We start from the raw sequence: 27,455 nt of genomic DNA on the forward strand, positions 1-27,455 counted from the left end.
ATTTGATGGCTTGACTGTGCTACAGATTTAATTTTTTTGGTTGTTCAGTATCGTTTCCACCACTGCAGTTTTCTGATGTTTAGTGCACTTTGTGGTTGTGTAGTTCATTCGAGATTCAAAGCATCCAAAGGCGCTTGACTCGAAATGAGCTGAGCGTAGTGTCTAGTGCCTGCTTGGCCTAAAGTCCGTTTGCCCTCCTCGCTCAAACACAAACTCAGCAAGCTGGGTTTGTTCAGCGGGAACCTGTGCTACCTGTGCATTGAAATGTGAAAGAAGGGAACAAAGTTTTTGTGAATTGAGAACTCAGCAGTCTGCTGCCGTGACCACTCTGCACATTTCTCTTAGAAGTCTCGGAGACACTTTTCTTTTAAAAGCGCAAAGTACAAGCGTAACTTATGTTAACCGTACTCTCCAAGGATTGTGTTTGGTCCGTTAACGCAAATACCCGCATGTTGCACTTTCTAATTCATGTTTTCCTGGCAAAATCTGTAAAGGCAGTGCCAGGAGATGGCGAAAGCCGGCACTTGGTGTGTGCAAACTATTTTTTCGTAGAAAAGTGAGGGCTTGGGCAAATTTCTCATTGCATGAACTTAGCCTATGCACAGACATAGGGCCCGTGCTGCAATAGCAGACTACAACAATGAAACATTACTGTTTCTCACTATGTGAAAACAGAAACTTCTAAAGTATAGTATTTTAAGCGCTAACAATATTTTTGAAAGAATGTTCACTCTGAAAAGTGTGTCAGTTTATGTCTCACGCATTGTGCACCCTGAGGGCTCCCGAACCGAGTGGCGTTTAGTTTCACAATCACTATTGACGTTTTTAGAGGGCACTAGCCTTTAAACAAGAAAAATTATTTTCCACAGTTGGCTATATTTGGCGGCATGAAGAGAAAACCTCCTCTCGCCATGGTCAAATTCGGTAATTGTTTACGCCTGTGTGCTTTTCTGCTCATTTATTGCAATGTACAGTAAGCATATTTTGTTACAAGACATATTGACTGTAAAGCGACGCTTCCTTGCAATGTATGTTTTGCAAAAATTTGTATTTCTGCAGTTATAGTTACGTTTTAGGGCCAAGCCGGCATTCCCACGGTGGATGAAGTGCCCTTTAATAAAGTCGCATAGACGGTGGCGCCAGCTTTCCCTCTAGGTAATACTTATAAACTCTGTGCCCAAAGGTTGGAAGAAAAAAAAAGTCAAAACGAGTCAAACTCTTGTCGCCAGGTAATGCTAGAATGTAAAGCACAAAAACTGGAAACTAAGCTCACTCAGATGTGCACAAAATACAGTAAAAAGCATCTGAAAAAAAATTGAGCTACCTTTAGCTGTTTTTTAATTGTTAGCTACTTTTCGGGCACTTTTACATGGCATTCTGGCCACTTTTCCTCTCAAGCATTTCGCAACGCTGGGTTTATGGGGGCGCTGCCATAGCGCCATGGAAGCCGTGCCGTCGACAAATGCGGAGTCGTTGCCCGCGTCGGTTCCTCGACGTCGGGGCAGACCGCGTAAACCTCCGATGACAGATGAGGAGAAAGCGGAAGCTAAAGCTAGACATGCGGAAGCCATGCGTCGCAGGCGACAGGCAGCGAGTGTTCGGGAAAGAGAAGCAGAAGCGCAGCGGCGCAGGCGGCGCGCGGATCCTGAACGCCGGGCAAGAGAAGCAGAAGCAAAGCGCCGGAAACGGCGGGAAATCGCCGAGCTGCGGGCGAGAGGCGGCGGCCGAGTGGCGAGAGCTCGCCCGGATCGGTGCCGCAAGCGACCGCAGGGACCCTTTAAAGCTGTCGCGACATTCTCTTGAGGTGAACTTGAGCGTCCCCCAAGTTCTTCTACTGTGCAGACAAAACAGTAGTCTCGTTTTCAAAGTCACCTACTTCGCAGAAAGCACACCGGTTGGAGTGTATTCAGGCATGCGTTGAGGCCGCTGGCAGAATGTGTAGCCTTGCCAGCAGACACTTCAATGGCACTATATGTAGTGCACGCAAAAGTACTCGCAAGTTTGTTATACTACCTGTAACACTGTTTTTGCAAAGATTAATTTGTTGTAGCGACTAGCGAAATAGCACAACAAAGGAACGAGACGCCACTCAGCTGCGCGCTGCCATCTTGTTTGTTGTCAGGCTAGAATAGGAACTCGTCTTGGCTGGTCTTGGCTTTTTTTTTTTTTCGGCGTCATCCGTTTTTAATCAAAAAGAATTACTGAAATGATAAGCGAAATCGCCGTCATTAGCACTCTACTTTGTGGAGTAATGACGAATTGCATATGATTCTGTCGAATGTTTGCTCTGGCAATGCTGATGTAGTCTCGGAACATTTACACAAAAGACACATTTTAAAAGCGAAATAAAAGGGAAAAAAGAACAAGGGGGGAAGGTGGCGCAAGCTGCCGCTTGATACGAAGGGTGACGTCATTATCAATTCATCCATTTCCTGTTCCAACAAAAAGCTGGCGCGTCACTTGTACCTGCGCTTTATCAAACACTGCGCGGATGCTTCGCTTGCCGTGCTTGCTGCCTTATCAAAACCAGCGAGAGACTCGTCGTCTGCGCCGGCGCAAACCTTTTCAAACGCCGTGCCTCTTGTACCGGAAGCGTTTGGGGCTAATATCATCAGCACCCAGGTTTGTTTTCAGAAGTCACTGATCTCCGCTAGGGGGCTGGATGGCGCATCGGGCGCCTGAAAGTGAAGCCACCTCTTGTAAGCGGCTTCGGTCATAAAGTTTCTAAATATTGCCTACAGGGAAAGCTGGCGCCACCGTCTATGCGAGATTCTTGAAGAGCACTTCATCCACCGTGGGATTGTTGGGAAGACAGCACAGCATACTTTGCTTTGCCCTAATACATAACTACAGCTGCAGAAATACAAATTTTCGGAAATTAAATGTGGAAGGAAGCGTTTTTTAGCAATAAATATGTGCTCTAATAAAATATATTTACTGTAAATTGCAATTAATGAGCAGAAAAGCATATAGGCGTAAATTATCACCAAATTTGCTCATGGTGAGGGAGGGCTTTCTCTTCATGCCACTGCCGGCACCCATTTCCGGCAGGACGCTTGGGGCTTCAGGTGTGAGAAAAAAAAAGTTGCTTATTCGTATTCAGGTCGTTTCCACTGAAAGCAAATGGGATTGCATGCTGTCTGCCCAGCTCCTTCGCACTGGTGGACGCTTCTTCTGATGAGTGGTAGATAGCGCGAGAGTTAACTTCCGATTTTCCGGGTGGCGTGTGAGTTTCGCCGGAATCCAAAACTTTGGGATCATTTACAGTTCGGCTTGCTGGTGATCAGTCGGGCCGCACTTGAGTGTAGCTGGCAGGGTAGAGCACTGTTTGCTCACATTTGATCTCCATTGGCTTCAGAGTGCTGTCCTTGTGATCACATCATTATTCGTTTATTGGAGCCGCGATGCCATCCTGTGAGAAACTACATAACGAAGTGCGGCGGGGTGGGGGACGGGGGATATGGGACTACTTATATTTGGGGTAAGTTCTTTTTTTTTTGTTTGGCCAGCGAGGGTTAAAAGTGGAGGGGTCTGCTCTTAGACCCACTTCACATTCTGCGAATCTCGCCACCCGACATTGCGAATTCCTTGCTGCCACTTAATGTCACAGCACGATTTTCGGTCGGTGCTTTCGCATGTAACTCATTTTCTGCGAATTTGGTCGGAACGACACGCAGGGTTGCTTGACGTTTCCATGGGCAACCTGTGATTAAACGTGACAATAACGCAACAGGGAATGTGTTGATGTTTATAGCAATCTTGCAGACTTTCAGATGCAAGGCAATATTTCATGTGTGTTCGTTAGAATAAACAATGTACTGAGTGAAACCACTGGACATTGGTATGCTCCCCATTGACCAGTCGCAGAGGAAACATACTGACGCTGCAAATGAATGCCATCCGGCCGGAAACCATCGCATGTCGTCTATGGCTGCACTAGCGGCCCTGTCCAGCCGCAGACTGACGGAATTCGGAGCGTCGGGCGGTGAAATTTGCAGCATGTGAAGCATTAAGCAGCAATAATAATCGCAAAGGTAGTGTGTTCCCACAACAAAATTTTTGGCCTGGATCCCATTTGTTTTGCTGTGCTCAGTGAATTCGAGAACCCAGTTAATTAGAATATTTTTCGTGGTCCCAGTGACATCGAATTAACGCGGTTCTACTGTATGGTCCTTGTTTGCCCCAACAGACGGGATAATGTACATCATGACAGGTTGTGAGTCTGCATTAGCACCAATTGAAAAAAATGTCCGCTCAAGAAAGAAAAAAAATCATTAAAAAATGTTGGCTTTTCGGAGCCCTAATGGGTTCATGGTACACTATGCCCCGCAGGCTATGCACTGGGTGTGGACAGTCTAGTAAAAAGAATTTGCTTTGCAGTGAGAATTGATCCATGCAAATCGTACGCAGGGAGGAAACTGTAGTTCAGAATGTACGGTATTTATTTATTTATTTAAACATGCAGTAGCCCCGATATGGTGCTGTTGCAGGAGTGGCGTCAACATATCAATAAACTTATTAGGCAATAAAAAAATGAAAGCATAAAATATGCTACAGAACTAGGAATGAATGTAATTGAACTTGAGCAGTTTTTGGGGTCCATGCACCCATGCATACTAGGCAGGCAGGAAAAGATAGACAGCAAGACACGGAGGGTTTCCAAGCTCTCTTTGTGGTAGCTGTTAGTGTTTCCAGAGGCTGACAAGGTTGATATTGCTACGAGCTGCACCTTCATCCTGTAGTGGAAAAGAGGGGCATCAGGCAGATGAAGACGATGCACACAGTACAGGTGCCCTCTTCCCTCTGTTGACCTTTTGCACTAGAGCCCAGAAAGTTATGCATCTGTGTTGTCTCTTCATGGAGCAGCAGCACATTTGTTGCTTTTGCAGGCTCACACAGAGACCTCGTCGGTGGCGCCACCCCCAAACGTTTGTCCGTCGCCGCCCACGATCGTTCTCAAGACCGAGCAGCCATTGTCACCCATGATCGTTCTCAAGACGGAACAGCCATCGCCACCACCAGTGCAGGACACCAGGCCGCCAACGTTCAGTGTGACACCACCGGTGTCGGGTGCCACACCACCAGCAGTGCCGTCTGCATTTAAGGGACTTGTAGACGACCTGATGTCACGGTGTCGGCAGGAGGACGCCATCCGCCACGAGCTGGTACAAGTGGAACAGGGCATTGCATCCACTCTGGCCGCCCTCGAGGAACTCAAAAAAAGGAGGGAAGAGGTGAGTAAAGGGAAGTAGTAGTAGTAGTAGTAGTAATAGTAGTAGTAGTAGTAGTAGTAGTAGTAGTAGTAGTAGTAGTAGTAGTAGTAGAGGCTGAAGTAGGAGTACTACTACACCACACCAAAACTCCGCAGCCACTAAGATCGCATCACATTTAAAAGATGGCTCTAACTAGTAATAGTAATAGTAGTAGCAGTTGTAGTAGTAGTAGAGGCTAAGTAAATATACTACTACTAGTATTACTACTACTTTTTCTAGCCATCTTTTAAACGTGACAGGATCTCGGTGGCCGAGGTGTTTTGATGCTGAGCACAAAGTTTTGGGTTCAGAGCTGGTGGTAAGGGCCAAGTTTCGATGGAGGTGAAATGCAGAAACTCTTCCAAGAGCCTGAGTTGGCCAGAATTATTGCAGAGCTCTTTGTTACAGCATGCGCTGTAGTTTATAGCGCAGCTGTGTCACAAGTGTTGTGGCCAATGGAGCACCCATTTGATGACATCTAATACACGCTTAGTTATCAGCTGCTAAACTTCACTCGCAAGTGAAAAAAATTTCTTTGCTTTTAATGTCATTAAATTGAGACGCTTAATTTTGTGTGTGGTGTGTGTACGCGTACGCGTGCTTGTCTTTGCTATAAAAACCCACTGGCCTTGTTGTGAGCTGTGGCGGACACTGCTTCAGTCTTTTCTCTTAATTTTGTTTTCTTTCATCTCTAGCTCATTGCAAGAGAAGCCCAAGCCAGAAAAGAGAGGCTGGACGTGTTGCAATGTCTTCAAGGTACGATGGATTCCTGACAAATTTGTTTGTGCATACGTTATTGTTTCTGATTTTAGTGGCAACTGTGTCCTCATTCAGTCCTGGTCTGCTTATGGTTGCGATGCAGATTGTTGGCCATTTGGGGTCAGTGTAATGAATTGTAAATTGCCGACAATTGGCTACCAAGCTTTTCTGCCCAATTCAGGTTCTAAACGAGTGTAGTGATGTGGACAAATGAACCATGAGCAGCAAAATGGGAATACTATTTTAATTCGTAGACGGAACTGGTTACCGTATTTGCTCGCATAATAGATCCACCTTTTTTTTTCTTTTCAGAAAAGTTGGTATCAATTTTGGGAGGAGGGTTTGTTATGTGGGGAAAATTAAAGTTTAAACAGATTTTTTTTTGTTAGAGCTGAAATTTCATATCATACATCCGTCCCCATTGTCTCAACAAAAGAACATAGTCGACAAAGTGTGTCCCCATGTCACCTACGTTCATGTCGAGGGTGCTTAGCATCATTTGCTTCAAACGGTGTTTGCTGTATCATAACATGATTCGACGTTTTTGTAATAGCCGACAGTGCCAGCCAGTCGCTCCGAAATAAAGCAAACATGCTAGACTCGGGCCCTTAAGGTTAGGTTTTCGTTTTTGATGTGAGGTTTTAAAAAAAAATTCTCAGTTACAAAAGTGGGGGGGTGGATTCTACGGGGAGGCTTCATTATGCGAGCAGATATGGCAATTACTTGGGTTATGTGAATATTCGAAATTCTAAATATGAATTGAATATGTTTGTTATTCAGTTTACCGTATTTACTCGCGTAATTTGTACCCTTGCATAATTTGTGCACCTCGAATTATTGCACAGGTTTATGGAAAAAACTTTTGCTTGCACATTTTGCGCTCCCTGCTGCGCCAGACCGCCAGCGTGCACACGGGTGTGTGAAAAAAGTTTTTTTCATACTGAGCACTTTCAATATTCGAAGCCCTTTTTAATGTGAAAGCATTACTTCACGAGGTCAGACTGTCGCCAAGTTTGTGTGAAGCTTGACCTTGAAGGTGACCTTCGCCAAACCATAAATAAATAAAATATTGCTGTGACTGGGATTCGAACCAGCGGTGACGTGAACAGATCAGCTTTGCTGGCCACTACACGAGAGCACTATGCTATTGCTGCAGCCGATCTCACCTTGTGTTAGACTGCAACACACTCTCACGCTGTGCATGGCACGTCATCGTCTTCATCAACTAATACTTCTATCGAACTAATATCATCGCAAGACTTGCCGACAACCCAGCAGAGCAAAACCGTGAGCCAACCAGGCTAAACACATGCTTTCACAAGTCTACTCGGTTTAACTACCTTAAAACCCTACCACTTTTTTTCTCCGTATTCGCACTTGATTCGTATTCTAATATTTCAGTATTCTCACACCTCGACATTTTTCCTTCATGTTCGTATTTGATTCATGTTTGAAAATTTCAGTATGCACACATGCCCCCTTTCAGGGCCTACGGCCATTTCTTGCGGCTCTTGAAAGTCCGTATAACCAGGCTTGTACTGTAAAGCATTTTAAACTTGTGGAGTCCATTGAGATTAAAAAGCTTCAAGGTTAGCTACCACTTCCTAACCTATGTGTGGTGAACAAAATGGTAATGAATGCCACTTGTGTTTTCTTTCCGTGTTGTCCATCTGAATTACTCCATTTATGTTTCATTTGTGCCCCATAGTATGCTTGGGTTTTTTTAACCGTCCACCTTGCTTGCATGGACGGGAGAAACTACTTGTACTTTATTTTTTTTTTACTGTTCTTCCCAAAGGTGCTGTATCAGCACTGCAGGAAACCGGACAACCCGTGCTGCATTTCACACTGCCTGCTCAGAGCGTAGCAGCCACGGAAATGCTCTCTTCATTTGGCAGCAGCGGCAGTGGCACTGAGATGATGTTCAACATTGCACAGGCAACGCCTGGCGCACCTCCAAGTGCAGTGGGTCAGGTATATGCGTCCTGTTTTGTAGCATTTGTGTGCCAAAAGTATTTAGAGTAAAGCCCTATTGGTTTGAAGTCACTGGGACCGCGAAAAATATTCAGATTAACCGGTTTTTTTTTTTCAAATTAATCGAACTTGGCAAAAATAAGAAATAGGACCCAGGCAAAAAATTTTGCTGCGGGAACGCGCTACCTTTATTGGACAAACTTTTCGATTACCGCATATTGCCGCGCAAAAGTTGACCCCCCCCCCCCCTCGCGCTCGGTTACACCGACTGCGATGACGTCATAGCTCAACTCTTGAACGGGTGCATAAGCACTGCGCTCTAAAAATGGGAAGCCGGAATTTAAACTTTACTCATTTTAGCCATCTCCATGACAGTCAACGTGAGCATAAGATGGCTACCGGTTGGCTACAACAACCCATGCCTCTGGTTTCGGGGCACTATCGTCACTTGCGAGAGACATAAAATGATGCCAACTGGCTGGGTACCGAACTTTCTCACCGCTCGTGTCTTTCACTAGTCATTTGAAGTGAGGCAACGCCTGCTGTGCCTACCATTCGAGCGGGTACAGATTGTTGCTCGGCAGCTTCATATAAAGAGTGAGACTTGCATTTGCTTGTTAAAAATATTTTATTTAGGAACAGTTCAGTATAGCCAATAACTTGTAATATCCGTGTTTTTTGTATTTAGGTTTGACAGTATAGGTTAAGCGGGGGCCAAATCCACAAGACGGTTCGCTCTGAAACCAGCTTGTTTCTTCGCGGGCTGTGGAATGTGACTGACTGCGTCGCCACGTGACGTCAGGGTTCGGAACCGGCCCGCGGAGAAGCCATCTGGCTCCAGAGTAAACCGTCTCGTGAATTCAGCCCCAAGAGACTAAGCGTGAAACTTCCCGTCTCTTGTTTTTGTTCACAAGGCACCACAAGTGACAGGAATGTTTCCTCAGGCAAGCACTCCCACGGCTCAGGAGCTCACCCAGCTTCTGTTGCCACACCTGCAGCAGTTGGGGGATGTGGACATCAACAGCCTTGCCGCAACAATGGCTTCCGCTGCCGCCACCACTGCTCCAAGCAGTTCGTCATTGCCGACAATGTCCCCCGAAGTGAGCGGGGGCCCGTCATCCAAGAGGCCCACGGCAAAGCGGAAAACCACCAAGGACGGAGAGCCAGCGGCAACCACAAGGTGTGCATTTGTAGTAACTGATTGCAATGTGTTGTGCGTCGCCAGATAACCTTTAGGTGGCACTGATTAATGTTTATTTCTGGTTTGTTTCTGGTGTTGCAGAAAAAGGCCGAAAGCGGCTAGGTTGGAGACGGATGGTGACATTGGTGAGACGATAATCGATTCTTTCATTACTCGGAATACCATTTTCTTTTTACCCCAATATTGACTCGTGCTCCTTACAGTAAAACCCTGATGATATAAACCTCACGAGATTACGAAAATTATTTGCATCACCCAAAATTTGTGCCATTATCAAAAACGGAACAAAATCTGCTTGCTGAAGCACGGGAACTTCGGTCACATAAATCCGTTCTCGTCGCGGGCAGTTTAGTTGGTGATGGCAGAGGACGTCACAGCATGCAAAACGCAGCGATGCAAGAAAGTGATTGACAACATTAGTGAATGTAAAGACTAAATGGAGATGGAAGAAGATGACAGTGCAGGGGAAATTTGCAAATGGAAGCATTTTATTGATAGAATGCAATTAGCACCATTAACAAAGTGCATACTCCATGCACAAGTGCACGAAAGTCGCATGTTTTCCTGAAAGCTCTTAGGGCAGTTACCACTATGTGCAGAGACAACTGTTTATGGTAATGAGAACGCGGTATCTTTTATTCATTGGTATTTATCTTATTCTCTGGAGGAGTGCATGTGATGTCACTATGCTGCCACTTGGACCACTCGGCATTTCGATGACATCATGCATGACACAACTAAGTACTGATCAATTTGTGTGGTGCAATGTTATACAGTACCAACGACAACACAGAAATTAGAATTCTGCCCCTTACAGCTGTCTGTGTAAAATTTACTGCGCTTACGTTATATGCTGCGTAAGTTGCGAAACTCAGTGAGAGCTGTGTTGCATGTGTGAGACGGAAAGCAAAAGTCACGCAAAGCAGCAAAAAGCAAATCCACCGCACACATGAAACAGAGCTCGCACCGAGTTTTCACAATTTACGTAGCATATATAGCAGAAGCATGGTCAATTTTTGATGTCTACTAATTTCTTCTTGTATTCATTTGTTTGTTTTGGTGTCTAGTCTCTCACCCCACAGACACAGCCGTAGGCACTGCTGTCGGGTGTGGTTCGGGAAGAGATGTGTATTTGCTTTGAAAAATGCTTTTTCTCTTTTTTTTTAGGTGAGGTACAGATGGACCAAATTCCACCGTGCCAAGAAATTTCAGCCCACGACTCTGCTATTGTTGCGCTGAAGGTAAGGGGACACTTCATTCTTGGTGCTTCTCTTTGCTTAGTAGTTCCCTGGGACAGCTCACAGCTGTTATTGCGCAGGGCTGAAGCTTCTAGTGCTTGGATTGCACAGCTGCATTTCTTCAGGGACTGCATTATGCAGGTTAAGGCTACACATTCCTTTTAGCAGATGCATTTGTCTTGGTGCTCCATTCGCTGCATATGTCTAGATGCAATGGGTAATCAAACAGTCCTTACTGAGCACTTACTTTGCAGTCGATACTGGGGATGCAATAAAGTTTGTTTATTGATTGACGCATGGCCTTTTTCTAATGACAGAGGGGCCTACTTTCACTCTCTGAAAGCGGAGGTCTGATCAGCTAGAGTAAGCTAGAATATATCATCAAATGAAAGAAGGGTTTTGCCGCCACCGGTTGTTGTCACACAAGTTGGCTGTGATGACGTGAGGCAAGGTTTTCCGCTGATTTGAACAAAAAAAATGAAGCATTGTTGGGGAACTTTTGCATTGCTGCCACTGATGGTGTTCGGTTCCCACTCAAGGAAGGTAACGTTATCTAAACAAAGCTACCGTCAGCGGCACATGTTTGAGTTGACGACCCTTCCACGGAGCATAAAAAATGTTATGCACCTTGGAGTGACCGAAACGGGGCCACCTTTTTCTTGTTTGTTTGTTTCCAGCTCCATGGGCATTACATCTACTCCTGTTCCAACGACTTCTCAGCTCGCCGTCACGATTTGCTGGTGAGCAGCTTGACCCATTTGGATCGTACACGAGCGTCAGCTGTGGTTGTTCATTTTTGCATAAAAATTCTATCTGAAAGAAAACGGTTTATCTGGCGATGCTGTGTAGGAGTGAAAAGCCAGAACATAAATTTGAGAATCGGTTTGGTATTGATTTTAGCAGCTGTCGGGGAACACTTGCTGCCTCCACGATGACCACAAGCAATGTTTGATTCAGCAGCTATTGGCACTTCCTCTGTGGCAGTAGACAATGGAGGTATTCAGAGGTATTCAGAGGCACCCACATGACTTATGACATAGCACACTTAGTGGTTACAGGTCGGATGGAACTTTTGCCAAGTCCCGCACGCTTCTGCCAACTCACTTGAGAGTTGACCCAGTGATCTTCGAAGCCATCTGTGGGGTTGTAGTATAGTTGGCAGTTCAGTCACTCTACACATACTGTGCATCAAGTGGCATTGATAAAGGTTCCCTCCTTTACAGACGATGTGCAAACCACTTGAAGGCTTTCAAGAATGATTATGTTTCTGTGCGATCACATGAGCTTGACTGTCATTTCACCAAGTTGCCACAGAAGCCAGCCATGTTGGAAACAGCCAGTCATTTGCATTTTAAGAGTTCTTATGTGGCTATTCATGTTAATACAGTCAAACCTGGATATAACGAAATTGAAAAAAGTTCGCAATTTTTCGTTATATCCAGGTTTTCGTTACATGCAGTTTTGGGTTAAGACTGGTAAGGATTATGCCAAAACGAAATAAAAATTCGACAGATATCAATTCAAGTGAACTCGCCATTCAAAGAATTTATTTAATAGAGAAAAACTGCGTAATTTTCGCTTGCTGTTTTTGCCCGATCGAAGCCACTACTCGGCGCTCCAAGGAAACTAAGGCATCCATGGCTGCTTCATCGTCCTGCGAGCCGACGAAATGGCGCAGAACGTCCACCGCGTCCATCAGTTCCCTCGCGGTGGGAACAGCACAAAACGTATCAGGCTCTGACGAACCGTCACCTTCAAGGCTATCTTTAACGGTTTCGACAAGTGCCGCATCAGTCATCTCTTCCGTAGCCACGGCGCCGTTGTCCACGAACAAAAAGTTGCACAGCTCGACACCGTCGGGCACCCCACCGTTCATGCGTAGTTCATCCCACGCTTCTGCGACCTCGGGTGGGCTTGAAGGTTCGTCTTCAGTGACTGTAGCTTGAATGGCCTTATTTACCTGAGCCTTGGCGAAGCAATTGGTGATCACTTGTGATCCGACCTCTTGCCACGACGCAGCAAGCATTTCGATTGCTTGGTAGATATCCACTTTTGTTGGCCATTCAAGGCGGATGTCCAGGAGCATCTTCTGTATCAATCGACGCCGGTAACAGCATTTAAAGCTGTTAATAACCCATTTGTCTAAGGGCTGTACCAGAGAAGTGCAGTTAGGTGGCAAATGCTGCAGCTCGACCTTAGAAAGCTGTAGGCCTTCCACATGGTGCGCGGAGCAGTTGTCAAGCAGCAAACAAATGCTGCGAACTTGTCGCTTGACATCTTGGTTGAGCTCCTTCAGCCAGTCGTAAAAAATTGCCCGCGACATCCAAGCTTTGGAGTTTGCCACATATTTTACTGGCATCCGCCCTGTTCCTTTAAAACATCCGGATCGGGCATTGCGGAAAATAACAAACAGGATTCGCTTGTCGCTGGCATCAGTGTTGGCGCAAAGCAAAACCGTCACGCGGAGTTTAATTTGCTTTCCACCGCGGCAGTCTTCTCCTTTCAGTGAGAACGTGCGGCTCGGTAACATTTAAAAAAACAGGGCCGTCTCATCAGCATTATAAATGTCGGCAGCTTCATAGTGGCTGAAAATGCCGGGAAGCTTCTTGGCCACCCACGAGGCAGCAGCATCGCTGTCTGCGGAGGCAGACTCGCCAGATACCACTTTTCCGACGACACCGTGCCGGCTTTTAAATCCTTGTAGCCAGCTGTTACTCGCTTTGAAGTCGTCGTGGCCCAGGATACAAGCAAAATCTATGGCTTTCTGCTGCAAAATCGCGCCACTTATGGGCACGTTTTGTGCTCGTCTGTCCAAAAACCATGCAAACACGGCGTTGTCCACATCAGCATACGTCGACGTCTTCAGTCTTTTCTTCTGGGCGCTTGTGCCCGACTCCATCGCACTGCGGATGCTTTGTTCTGCAGCAAGAATGGTTGACAGGGAGCTGGCTGGTATATTGAAGCGGGCAGCGACATCCTTCTTTTTTTCGCCGGCGGTAACCGCATTCAAAATCGAGAGCTTATCTTCAAGCAACAAAACTTTGCGTTTCCTCACAGCAGAACTCATCGTAACGAACCGACACCGTAAACACACACCAACACACACACGTCAACACGCTGACGAAGAAGGCTTACCATAACTGCGCCACAACACCACGAAAAATTTGTCATAGTAGTGCCACCTAGTGTCAAGCTACAAAATGAAAGCTTAAAAGTTGCTACGCTTGCCACGGAGCGGCGATAGCGGCGCTCAACATCATCATCATCACTGAGGTCTGCTTGTTTGCTGCGATTGCAAGCGTTCTGCTCGCGGTCTACTTTACCTTTTAATATAAAAACTTACTTAAACAATATTCATTAAAGTTGCGCACTGCCCGGTCAAATTTCGGGCAAAACATTACAAGATACAGCTCGATGATCAGAGCCACGGATTCGTTACATCAAGGTCAACTGCCGCAACGAGTTCGTTACATGGAGGTCGCCTATACATGGGCTTCAATGGGGGATGTGCTGGGGAATTGAAAAATTTTGTAAAATCCAGGAATTCGTTACATAGAGGTTCGTTACATAGAGGTTCAACTGTATTCATTTCAGCTCTTTTTTTCTCACACGTGCAGTAGCCCTACTTGGGGCAGCACGAGTGAATACTTAAGTAATGTACCTATGTGGCAGGAACATACGCATAACAGTAAAGAGCATTGTCAAAAGCACATAGCAGCGAAGGCACGCATAAAGCCTTTGTCACACAATTAACAAAAGAGTGTCATGTGCGGTTACTAACCCCTTATCATGCCAAAACTTAAATTTTTAACCTCTCATTTTTCCTCCAAACAATAACAGCAGCTGCCATTGTTGGGTTTCTTAATGAGCACAGACAACATTACCAGTATGTTCTAAGTAGTTATCGCATTTTAAATGTGAAAATCTAGCTGTTCAGCTTTCCTTTACTTTTTTTGCTTACTTAACATGCACATATAATAATTCCCCATTCTTCGTTTTCTTTTTTTTTTTGGATTTTGTGTGCTGAATATTTACTCTGCCTCACTTCATTTCGCACTGCTCCTCCTGCCTTGATCCACCTAGGCTGGTGGTAATGAAAAGCAAATAAATAATATTGTATAATACCAATATGGTAACAGTTATGTTATTGGATTTAGGTAGAGTAATTACCATTTTTTACTTGTCAGAAATTCTCGCAAACTCTAATAAAGATGTTTTTTCCCTTCTTTTATGCAAAAAAAAAAAAACAACGGTAAAGGACGCGAGCCAGTGTGTCAAGTACCTGGGCAGCACCAAGACGGTGAACTCAATCGAGGTGTACAACGGAAAGGGCCAGGCACCAGTGCTTTACGCTGCTTCTCTCGACGGGAACCTGCGGTCGTACAACGCTGAGGTAATGGCAACAGCCTTCTTCTTTTCTCTTCTCCCAGCCTCTTCGTACTGTTAACTTTTTCTTAACGGTAACAACACGCTGAAGCAAGCAGAATGTCCTTATTATTGTCTCTTGGAAGTACAGTGCACTTGCATTAATTCGAACTACTGGTTTATTTGAACTAACACAGTGGATCTGTCAAGATTCAAGCAAAAGGTTGTTCCCTTATTTCTTCGAATTATCAAGAGTCGACTACACCGAACATGTTTTCATTTGTCATGGTACTGAAAATTGTGCTGTCTCTGATAAAAAAAAATTTCTTCATGGTAGGTCGTTTTAAAGAACATGTTTGTGCACCTGTTATGATCTCTGCAACTAATTTTTTGTGAAATGTGTTGTCATGGATTCCCTCGCCATTATGCATTTTAAAATATGTGGTCATGTTCAGAGTATGCTCAATATGGTGTACGCATTATGTCTATGATGAAAGGTGCTGGCTCGTTTTTTTTGTCTTGCTCAGGGCTTCTTAGTCCCTTATTTTGCTGCTTTCCTGATCACCTTTAACCTTTTCTTTTTATTTGTCTAAATAACTAAGTAAATGAATGATGCCAAGTCAACCCATGCCACACGGGCTGCTTCAGCTGGCACTTAACGGCTTAATGTTCCTACTTGATTGAATTTGAAGCAGTTGCTTTAGAACGAATTGATCTCCATCGGGTGGTAACATGGTAACATTTATTTGTATAATGATGCACTTTTTTTTGTGAGCGCAGTTAATGCTAATTTGGGAGCTGCTTTTATTATTTGGTGCAAGATTTTCTCTGTGGTCAAATCAGATTTTCTGAAATTTTAACTACTAACATAGGAGATGCATTTATTATGCAAGTGCATTTGTTAAGTGAATAAATATGGAACCATCATCACACACCAAAACTTGGGGCATCAGCGCTAAGTCAGCCTGCAGATTTTTGCATGAGAAAGATGAAAAGCCAGCTGTTTATTTGGTAAAGCGAACAATACTTTTAATTACTTTTGAGATTATTGCCTTAACTCATTTGGTTACTCCTCTAAAGTTCTTCCCTGAATTTCCCTAAATCAAATTACGTTCTAGGGGATTTACCATGTTGTGCACTGTCACGTCACCCATTAAGCTGCTTAACCGCTGATAGTGAAAACTGTTGTCACATTACTGGAAAGTTCTTTTGCCTTTCTCCCTTCAGACGGGGGAGTGCACGGGCACCTTCAATGCTGAGGCACCAATCATCTGCACTGCGATCGCCTGGGGAAAAGTCTACCTTGGTCTGCAGAGCGGCCACGTGTCAGTGTTCAACCTCAAGGTATCTGCAGATCTGGAGTTTCATCTTTACTTCTTTTTTTTTCTTGGTCCAAAGCAGAATTTTATTAGTAATGTTCGGTGTGATCGCAAGAAATAGTATATGCAGGACGGCAGTCAGATTAACTCGTTCAAGCTCTGCTCGCCGTTTCTCTTTATAAAACAATGTTTGTTTGTTTTTTCTGCTTCAACCAACTATGGTGGTCTCAAGAAAGTTGAGCAGTCAAGTTGGCGATGCAACACACCCACTGTTATTTTTTTTTGCAGGCATGTAAAAACTTCCGCACAAAGCATCAGAGTGATTCGAAATTGTAAACTATAGGATTGCTCTAATAATTAGTCACAGGATCAAGGAATCGTATTTTCTTTTTTTTTCTTTTCTTTTTTCAAAGATGCGAAATGTGATAGGAATGCCAGAAAAACACGAAATAATTCCAAGTGGCAAAATCTGCCCGCACAAGTAAGGAAATGCTGCCAGGTGTTTTGAAAACCATTATGCCGTTCACCAACTCATAAAACAGCTCATTTGCAGTTAGGAGGGTGCCAAGTTTATCTGAAACACAGAATTCACTGTTAATTACGGCACATTTCCAGAAAAAGCAGTGAGTTGGGAACATGCACAATTCTCTATATTGCTGCTGAAAGGGCTGCAGAAAGCTTGGGAATATAATGCACTTACCACTAGGCATTAACAAGTGCATAAAAATGTTTCTACATTTTATGCCACAGTGGCATCAAAAATAGTACACTATCACTCGCTACACCTGGCACTTCCCTTTAGCGCTTGCACCAGTGAAAACGGCAATAAATACTGGTAAACGCAGGTGTGGGGATAGCGACGGAAAGCAATGCTAATTAACCAAATAGTCTGTGCTGTTGGGCGCAGTGTCATCAATATATGCGACAGGAAACAGTGCATTACCGTTCATCCAACAACCAATCACTGCTCATCAGTTTTGAATTAGACTTACACTTGCTGCTGGCCCACCCCCACCCCCCACCCGTCTTCCCCATTATTGCATGCAGTCTCAGAAGTTCCAAGACCATTTCTACTGCTCCAGCACGTCGGTGAGCCGCATCACAACGGCAACCGAGGGGGCCCAGAAACTTTTGTGCACGGTCACCTTTGACGGCAGCATCACTATCCGCGACCCATCAACTGGTCTGCTCTTCCGCTGCCTTGAAGGGGTCGTGCAGCCACCTTCGTGCATCGCCGTCAACAATGGCTATGTCTACACGTCGTCAACAGATCGAACTATACGCATCCACGAGCTTCGGGTGAGAACAAGCAGCGTTTGCATATTTTAAGACTTTGTAATAAGACCCCCGAATTTTAAAAATTTGCTCGCTGTTATTCCGATCAATGTGACAGGGTCTGTGCTAGCAGTGTGATTATGTTGTCTCATCCCTCCTCCCCCCCGGCTTTGATTGGAGAGGATTGGCGTCTCAAATTTCTTCCTCTACACGTTGCTCTTCTACACTTTCTCCCAGGCTTCACACTAACTGCACCAACGCTGGGTTTTTGAGAGATTACACTCCTACTTTCAGTGCAGCAAAATGAATTTTTTATGGGAAAGCCTATTCCCACTTGAGACAAAAAATAATATCATGGACTGTTGATCTGTTGAATATTTGGCTGTTGATCCCAAGGTCACGAGTTCAATCCCAACTGTGGCAGCCATATTTTGATGGATGATGATGATCATGAATTTTTATGGCGCAAAGGCATCTGTGGCCAAAGCGCGCCATGGCACAAGGTTTTTGTTCTACTCAAGGTGGGGTCAAAGACCCATTTCCCAAGCATTTCACTCTAAAGAAGCCGAGCACCAGACCAGGGGAAAGCTTGTACCCATTGTATCACCAGTGGGCACCCGGCAGCGCTGGGAATCGAACCCCGCTCCTCCCGCTTGCGATGCGGATGCTCAAGCCACTAGGCCACCGCTGCGGTGGCCTAGTGGCTACCGCCCATTTTGATGGAGGCGAAATACAGGAGCACCCTTTTGTGTTGTGCAATGTCAGTGCACATTAAACAACCTCAGGTGGTCTGTATTAATCCGGAGCCCCTCCGCTACAGCATCCCTCATAGCCCATGTGTCACTTGGGGATGTTAAACTCCAGAACTTGCACTTACAGTTTACAGTATCGATGACAAACCTTTGTTTTCGTGAGACAGGTTCACTGTACATCTGCATGACCTTTGGGTGCTTGGAGCTTGGAGAAAGCCTCTGTAGTTTTGATGAGGCGTTAATAGTACCCACACACATATAAATGAATCGTGACAAAAAAAAAACATCATAGATAAACCTATAGGCAGAAATTGAGAACATCTTCAGATATTTTTGAACAAATAGCACAGATAGCTTCACCCCGGAGTAGTATGCTGAACTGAAGCCACACCAAGCAAGCGTTCCAGAAATGTTGTTCGCCTGAGATGAATACTTCAAGATTTTGAATACCAGTCATTGGGATTGAATGCAGTATTTTACTGTTTGACTAAATATTCGAAATTGTCGAATATTAACACACACCCGTACTTAGAACTCGGCAGCATCAGATGCTAAGGGGGGGTGGAGGTATCTTATGTTGCGGCCGACCTGAATTTTTTGTCTCAAACTGGGTTTAGTTGTGCAAACCTTTGCTCTGACATTTGAACAACAGTTAATTCGATGAAGTACAAATTCACTTGTGCCTGTCACCAAGCACAGGCGTTCATTTTTTTTTTATGTTCCATTGTGTATTATTGCCCATAGCACCTGTTCAGGCATTTGGATGCGCAAACAATGCTGCCACATGAGCTAAAAATGCTTGCGCGCTGCTGGCAACAAAAGCACCACAACGCATTCTTTGCTAGGGCGTGAAATAAAGGATGATACATGTATACAAAAGGAAAGCATTGTGTGGATTGCTGTGAGGCCGAAGCGAAAAGTCTTCCCCTTCTTCTCAGACTGGCTGCCTGCACAAAGTTTACGAGAGCAAGAGTGCAGCAACAGGAATGCGCTTCCAGAAGGGCCTGCTTGTGTGCTGCTCCTTCGACGGCCTCATACGCTGCTACCGGACCAAGGTAAGCCCTCCAAACTGCACTCTGAAAGCAATGTGACCGGGTGAGTGGGAATCGATCTATGGCAATGATAGTCGTGTTACACATGTTGCAACAGAAGCAGAAGCGTGCCTTGCACAAGCCCGAAGAGGTGACATCGTGTTTGAACTGAGCACCTGATAGGGGTTGTTTATGCGATCGGAGTTAGCATGCACATGCTTCTGCATAGAGTACCGTAAAAACCGGACTATAGGTGGGACCGGAATATAGGCCGACCCCCTAACTAAACAATTCTAAAAATGAAAAAGATCTTTTTCAATGGGAAAAGTGCCGAAAGACATCCTTACTTTGAAACAAATGCGACTCGAGAGGTTGCACAATGGTGACAGTATTTAATTTCATTTAAATGCTGCTTGTATGTACACCCGGCAAATTTTTTAACAACATCGCGCACCCATTGACCCGCGTGTTTGTTTCTGGCACACGCAAGTACGGCGCCGTAGAGCAAAGCCCTCCTCTTCATGAATCGCCGCACCAAGGATGGCGAGCCTTTGAATTGCGCCCTCGTGAGTCTTGAGGCACACGCGATTTCTACCACTTTCACGCGGATGCATTCGGCAATCACAGGCAGTGCACACAGCGCAACCAAAACCTTCCAATTCTCGATACGCTGCGGTCCGCCCACGAAATCATGTTTTCTTCTGGTTGCTGCAAGTTGTAATACGCAGCTTCTGCCTCTGCCAGTACTGAATGCTCTTTTCGGATATTCCAAATTTGCACTGTGCCGCCAGGCTCCCGTGAGCTTCCGCGTACTCAATCGCGCTTTTCTTGAAGGCGATGGTAAATTGGCGTTGGCTTTCGCTTTGCATCTACTGAAACGCAAAATGGCGGCACTGCTGCTGATGGCAATGGTGATGGAGGCTGTTGACTTCAGTTACCCATTGTTGCAAGACTTCCGTATTTTTTCCGCCAATGACCGGTTTATAAGACGGGGGTCAACTTTTCACCATGGTTTTTTGAAAAAAAGTTCGACCTATATTCCGGTTTTTACGGTAGTTTGCTACTGGTGCAGAAGTAAGGTGGACACCAGTGGAGCCCATTTACACTGGCAGAAAACTCTGAAAAATACTTTTCATATGCCAACACTGTTCCAGCAAGAAAAAGGTTCACTGGTGATCTGCTCAAAGTGGACTTTTACTTATAGGTCAGCGTCACTGTTCAGGGAGAACTTGATTTTTGTAACCATTTACACAGCAAGTCGGGGGAAAAAAAGTAAAATAAGGAACTACTTGTGCAAACGTTGCAGATATGACTGCTTTGGTGGTTGCATGTTGTGGCCATCCAGTTTAAACTTGGCGAGAAATCAATGACCAGGCCTTCTTCAATAACTTGGCCACAGTGTCAAGAGCACCTTTTTGGCGCGATTTATCGTTGTTGTTTTTTTCGTTTAATACTTCTTTTTGTTCTCGTGTTTGACCTTTCCTGTCCTTTCTGTTTCTTCTCTTCTGGAAGGACTTCTCATGTGAAGTGGTCTACTACGGTGCTGGGAAGAACATGGTCATGAGCCTGGATGTCAATGGCCCCCTGGTTAGTAGGTCGACTCACTGTCACCTCAACATTTTCTAGTGCTTCGTTAACTTTCTCCTTTCCCAAGTACAGCTAGGAAAGGGGTGTTTGTGCAATAGCTGCTTTCATCCTATTAATTAAGGACAGGCAGCCGTGCCAAAACACTAAATGCAAGCTCTCCAAAGGATGGTGCCAGTTGTGAAACTACCTGATCTCCGTAGAACCGTCAAAATCTGCCACCCGGTTTTGGGCAAAAATTCAAAGGTTAGCAGACTGTCACGTTACCTGTGGCATTGAAAGAAACTGCTGAGCACTGCACGAAACACAAATGTTAGAAGAACAAAAAGTCTTCGGGTTCCAGTGATAACTAACAGTCCGAATCATGGATGGCACTACTGCTTTGAACGTCTGCAAACTGGTCACAGGGAACAGCCTGCTTTCGAAGTAGAGTTCTGCAACTTGTATAATCAAAGAGCTCTGTAGTTAACAGCTTTCCCATCACGGCGCATGCGATTTCATTCCAATGTTCAGCCACTGCAGTGGCTTAGTGGGTATGGCACTCGGCTGCTGACCTGAAAGACGCGGGTTCGATCTTGGCCGCAGCGGCCGAATTTCGGTGGAGGCGAAATTCTAGAGGCCCGTGTACTGTGTGCGATGTCAGTGCACGTTAAAGAACCCCAGGTAGTCGAAATTTCCGGATCCCTTCACTGCGCCGTCCCTCATAGCCTGAGTCACTTTGGGACGTTAAACTTCCATAAACGAAACAAGTTATTGCAAGCTGTTCAGGACACATATAAGGTATGCAATATTCTGGTCAAAAAAAGTCAAACCCAGAGCTTTCGCATTTTTTTCTCTTTTTACAGTCACAATGGGAAGTCAGCCATCTGTTTTTACAGAAATATGGCTATCAGCAGATGTCTTTTGCCCCTTTCGTTTTTATCTCCAGCACAGTCGCGAAACTGTGTTGCTACTCTTTAGGCGTTTTAAGGCAATAGCCTTTAACGGCTCATACTTGTGTCCATACGTTACATATTAGGTCACGTGACCTTGTCCGTCAATTACATTTTAGGTTACATGACCTTGTCCGCCCGTTACATCCTAGGTCACATGACCTTATCACGTAATCACAACCTGCCAACTGGACTGTGAGCAAACTGTCCACTGTGGCGGGTGGTGTGATCCGCCGCCAAGCAACAACTGCGCATGCGCAGCGTGACGTCACCGCTCAAATTCAAATCAGTGCAATGAGTCGCAAACGGCTTTCGGCTTCCTGCAGTTGAAAGATATCTAAGTGCCTCCAACGGATTTTTTCCTCCTTTTTTTCTTTTCATTCTTGTCAGCAGGTTTTGCTTTTCTGCTTTTGTGTGGCTAATGCAACCTGTTACCTTGTCTGTTTATTCTCTGTAGATTGCCACTGGGAACCGCAAGGGCAAAGTTGAAGTGATCAAGTTTGACAAGTCAAGCGTGCAGGCATGCGAGGTAAGGTTTGCAGTCTGAAATTTTTCATCCGCTATGTGAAATCAGACTGCAACACATTGTTGTCCCTCTATCTAGCATATTCCTTTTTTGTTGTTCACTCATTGGCTCTCACAATTTATTTTTAACTATCTAAAATTTCTTACATGTCAAAGGGAAAATTGCAGGTGATTCAAACGTTTGTTGATGATGATTATGGTTGTTTTTCATGGCACAAGGGCATCTGTGGCCTGCGACCAGGGGAAAGCTTGTACCCATTGTATCACCGGTGGGTATCTGGCAGCACGGGGGATCGAACCCCGCACTTCCCGCATGCGAGGCGGATGCTCAGACCACTAGGCCACCACTGCTGTTCAAACATTTGTTGCTGTGTTGGTCGTTTATTCGGGAGATTGTTGGGCTCAAAAATTTTCATCTCTAGCTGCCTTTGTACTGACTTGTTGCTGAGAGTGAGCTTCATGGAAGAGAACATGATACTAAACTGTGCTGATGAGTATTGTATAAACGCGTGTAAGGGCCGCACCCATGTAAGGGCCGCACCCCGTATTCCCAAAGGAAATATTTGAAAAAAAAAAATCCGTGCAAGGGCCGCACCCAAACTTTCCAGGAAACACGCAAGAATAGCCTTCGAAATACATGTGCACAGTGCGCCCGAGGCCGCGGGTCATCATCATCTTTTCTTCTGCCGCGAGCTTCTGCTACTGTACTTCCGCTATCCGTATCGGCATCGGTATCGCCAGGTCTAACTTTGTTCTGTTCTGGCTGTCAAAGCATGCGTTTTTTGGTGGTTGTGTTAGTGTGGTCGCTCGGCATAGTTGTTGCTCTCGTGCGCTGTCGTTCTTCACTTTTTCATGAACTGCCTCCGAGCATTGTCACTGTTGCACGATGGGCAAGCACCTCAACAGCTACACGGCGGGCTTTAAACTGAAAGTAGTGGAGTTCGCTCTCGAACACGGCAAGTGTGCCGCGGGCAGAAAATTTGACGTGGACGAGAAGTGTGTCTGACGGTGGTGCGGACAAAGGGATGTGTTGAAGAATACCAGCTCCAAAAAGCGCGCTTTCCGAGGCAAGCCTTGCAAATTTCCTGAGCTAGAAGAAGAGCTGCTATGCTATTCAATGGAAGTGCGGAACAACGGCTACGCGTTGACAACGGACATGCTGCGCGTGAGGGCACAAGCCTTGGCGCGTGCTGAAAGCATACCGCACGAGGACTTCAAGGCTAGTGCCGGCTGGGTACGAAGATTTCTGAAGAGGAAGGGCCTAGCATTTCGGCGAAGGACCACGCTGTGCCAGCGGCTGCCCCCCGACTACACCGACAAGGTGCTCAGCTTTCAGAAGTATGTCATCGGTCTGCGTCGTGAGCACAACTATATATTTTCGCGGATAGCGAACACCGACCAGACCCCCGTGTGGTTCGACTGTCCCGAGAACTGCACAGTTGAACTGAAAGGAAAGAAGAGTGTTTTCGTGCGGACAACCGGCGCGGAGCGCCAACGGTGTACCGTTATGCTGTGCGTCACTGCGGACGGGCGGAAGCTGCCCCCCTATGTCATCCTGAAAAGAAAAACGATTCCTAAAGGCGTTTTCCCCAAGGGAATTGTAGTTCGCGCCCAAGAAAAGGGCTGGATGGACGATGAGCTTGTGCTCGACTGGGTAAAAAGCGTTTGGGAGAAGCGCCCAGGCGCCATGCTGGCCCGACGATCACTCCTCGTCTTGGACAGCTTCCGCGGTCACTTGACGGGTAGGGTTAAGGAACGCCTGCGCGGTATCCGCACAGACATGGCCGTGATACCGGGCGGCCTCACCGGCATGCTGCAACCATGTAAGCGTCAATCGGCCTTTTAAGGTTGAATTTCGAAGGCAGTATTCGGAATGGATGGCCAATGGCAATCACGATGAGACGCCGACAGGACGGCTTAAGAGGGCACCGCTCGCGACTGTGCTTGGATGGATTTTGTCTGCGTGGAATTCCGTGTTGACTGACATTGTAACCCGGAGTTTCAAAGTGACCGGAATTTCAAACAGTTTAGACGGGACCGAAGACGACTTTCTGTGGGCTGAACATTTACCTGAACACAGCACCAGCTCGGAGTCTGAAGACTCCGTGAGTGATGCCTGAACAGTAAATAAATGCCGCGCATTCCAGATTGGTTTGCTTTCACTTGGAAAAAAAAAAATTTTTTCGAAAATCTCGTGTATGGGCCGCACCCCGAAATTTGCCCCCCGAATCTGGGAAAAAAAATGCAGCCCTTATACGCGTTTATACGGTATTACTCATTGTATAAGAGAGATGAAGTGAGTGCAAACTCAAAGAATCTATGGTAGAGGGTAGATGTTAAAAAGATATCTGATGGCATCTCCAGCATATTATCCACGTTGTATGTATTCCTCCTCTAACTAATCACAATAGTAATTATAACCAGTGTTCTACTGCATGAAGATTCTTGAGCTTGTAGTTTCATATTGGGATTAGGTTTCTTTGTTAAGTTACAGGAAAAGCTTTTGCAGTGGAGTATTTGTGCATTGCAGGGGAGGCATGCATGACAGTAAGGGATGTCAGTGTAGCTTATAGTTTGAGATAAGTGCCTCACAGCAAGTGCCTTGTCTTTCTTCCCCTTTTGCGCAGATCCGTCCATGCAACCTCAAATTTGCACGGGAAGAGGACCTCGTGCATCACCTCAAGCGGGAGCACATTGGCCTCGGTGCAAAGGGTTCCATGATCTGTCCGTGGAGCCAGTGCCAGATGAGCTTCTCTGGACCAAACTGCAACAAGGCAGGTGTTGGCAAAACTCAATGCAGCTGCAGCATGCGGATGGCAAAAATTGCCTGAACTGTGTAAAGAATTGCAAAAGCTTCAGTTTTCCTTGAGGGTTCGAAAGGGTGGAATGCTGCTGACATTCTGCTGTAAAATAGGATCAGAGCTAAAGCCTGCATATTAATTCAAAGGAGCAGTGGGAGGCTTCCCTGCGCAGCCCAGCGCCTGATCTCCAGGACAAGGATCCTAGATTTGACTCGGAGGATAGCGGAGGCCTACCCAGCCCAGGACCTCTCCCCCAGCTGCTACAAAAGCCTGTTTTGCATTGGAGTTTAAGTTAGAACTTTGGTTGGTCAGTTTGGTCAATTTTCTGGAAAGTTTAGTAAACAACTTTGCAAAGCAGCTACTATTGTGATCAATAAACGTGACATCTAATGTCATTCTTTTTGTCGGCAAACAAACACAGGTAGAGGGCTACAGCTATTATTACTAAGCAACAGTAGCGGTAATATGCACTGCTTGCTTTTGTTCCTTGTTTAGACAGACCATTGCTGGTGGTGGCAGGAGCTCATTATAGCACAACAGGCCAAGTACTGCAACTTCTTGAAAAGTCCATGCACAAAAGTCATCTCGCGTCTTAAGCTTAGTGTGGCAGTTGCAGCGGAGAGCTGTCGCTTGTTGCTTCTCATGCATTCAAGAAAGGAGGGGGCATAATCTTTATTATTTTCTTTTTTTTTCCCCGATATTCACAGGACTTTGAGAAGCACTTGATGGATCACGCTTGCACATGATGAAGCCACTCGGGGACCACGAATCCTTGTAGGCCGTCATCACTTCATCGGTGCTTTTCAACATGCCCTCTCCTTCAGTGTGACAACTCCGAAGCATGTTCTTCTGGCAGTGTTTTCGAAACGAGAGGTGTTCTGGGTGTGCCATCTGTCAGTCGGGACATGGAACACTGCTTCATTTTGTACAGTGCCATCATTTCTCTATACGTTGTACATACTGCATATACTGTGTCTATTATAATTAATTTTTTACTCGTGGAATCTTCGCAGAAAAATGGTCTGTGTACATGTAGGTAGATGTAACGAGCTCAGTTCATTGCAAATGTGGCCACCGCCTTCTTGGAAATGTTTTGTCTAGTAAATAATGCTCATTGTTTCACGCAGTCATTTTTTTTCCTTACTTTTTTGCTATTTGTTATAGTTTAATGAATGCTTTAGCCATTAAGCAGAAACGTTCTGGATACAGCCTGCTGTCAGGCTACAGGTGCACTGTCAATTGTGTGGCCAATTTCAATGAGCAAAGTAGTTACATTTGGGCCTGCTGGATGGCCATCAGTGGTGCAGTAGTTTTTTCTTTGTTCGTGAGCAAGTGTTGGCCATCGAGACATGGCAGTTTGCTCAATGAACCACTCTACCGAAAAAGAGAAAAGTTGTCCAAGTGTCACCGCCAAGCCTTTCTCTGTGGCGCATGCGCCTGGGGCTTGCCTTGCAGTCTCAGCTTGGTCTGCTGGCACTCACGGTTACGTGACCATGTGGCAATTTTCTTTCATTCCCAGGCTGCATGGTCAGGGTGGGTATTTTTGAATGAACACCACGGGCTTGCTGTACAGAGGCAAGAAGATCTTCAACAGAAGCCTCCGCTGTTGCCAGTGACCATTCCTCTGCAATGGGCCATACAAACAGGATGTCGAATTTGCAGGGTGTTTCCAGTGGCCAATTTCATCCGCGGATTTAGCATTGCCCTTCCAAAGTGTCATTGGTATGAACAATCGATAATATCCGTATAGGTATTGCGGTACAAAGCTTTTTGTGTTGCCACTCAGACCCTTCAAGTCATGTGACATGACTGACATGACAAGTCATGTGACATGAAAGATCGAAAACGTCGGTCCCTGAAATGGGAGCTCCTTGTCAGTCCTTAACACTTGCAAATCTTGTTTAAACGACGTATTTCATAGTTTCATATTCAGTCTATTGAGTCTGATTTGTTCCTTTTTGTTGCTGCTGGTGCAGTGATTGTTTTTCGCCTGCTTTTATTTTGTAGTGACCATTGTGTGCCAAGATTTGTCACACTTCAATCACTTTGTTGTTATTGTTGTTTGATTAATTTTGTACATGTTGCTTAGTGTTTCAGCGCACTGCTCATTCCTTTTTTATGGACTTGTCAAAAGTGTGCTCGAGTTAGAATAAAGAGTGCCGTGGCTCAACGTTCGAAAATATTTTTGTTTATTTTTTTGTAGCAGCACTGGAATTGGATTCTGGTTCCAAGCGGGGTCCCGGGGTTGTGGTCATGGTTCTGCCTCTGATTTAGAAGCAGCACTGTTTAATTGTAAAGAAATTTGCAATATAATTTTGCATTGTTAGAAGTCGTCAACTTGAGGAGGACATTTTTTGACAGTGCAGCAGAGGCTAGGCAGGAAAGGGAAAAATATGGAGATGTTCCTCTGTCCATGTTTGGGCTCCTCAGCACTAGTGATCCCACAC

General features: G+C 45.5%; 1 protein-coding gene across 1 annotated transcript; it reads left to right on the forward strand.

Moving 5' to 3' along the window:
* Positions 1–4,925: 4,925 nt before the first annotated feature.
* Positions 4,926–27,188, forward strand: LOC144133102 (uncharacterized; the record flags this gene model as incomplete). The annotated part of the gene is given in 15 exon segments (XM_077665958.1): positions 4,926–5,234; positions 5,948–6,008; positions 7,810–7,985; positions 8,900–9,165; positions 9,268–9,311; positions 10,354–10,427; positions 11,102–11,164; positions 14,683–14,817; positions 16,017–16,133; positions 17,156–17,407; positions 19,074–19,190; positions 20,679–20,753; positions 22,140–22,211; positions 24,835–24,981; positions 25,716–27,188. Coding segments are annotated over 15 exon segments (1,947 nt in total), but the record flags the coding sequence as incomplete, so codon positions are not given.
* Between the last annotated feature and the right edge of the window lie 267 nt (positions 27,189–27,455).

Source organism: Amblyomma americanum, chromosome 5 (genome assembly GCF_052857255.1).
Source record: "Amblyomma americanum isolate KBUSLIRL-KWMA chromosome 5, ASM5285725v1, whole genome shotgun sequence".
NCBI lineage: Eukaryota > Metazoa > Arthropoda > Arachnida > Ixodida > Ixodidae > Amblyomma > Amblyomma americanum.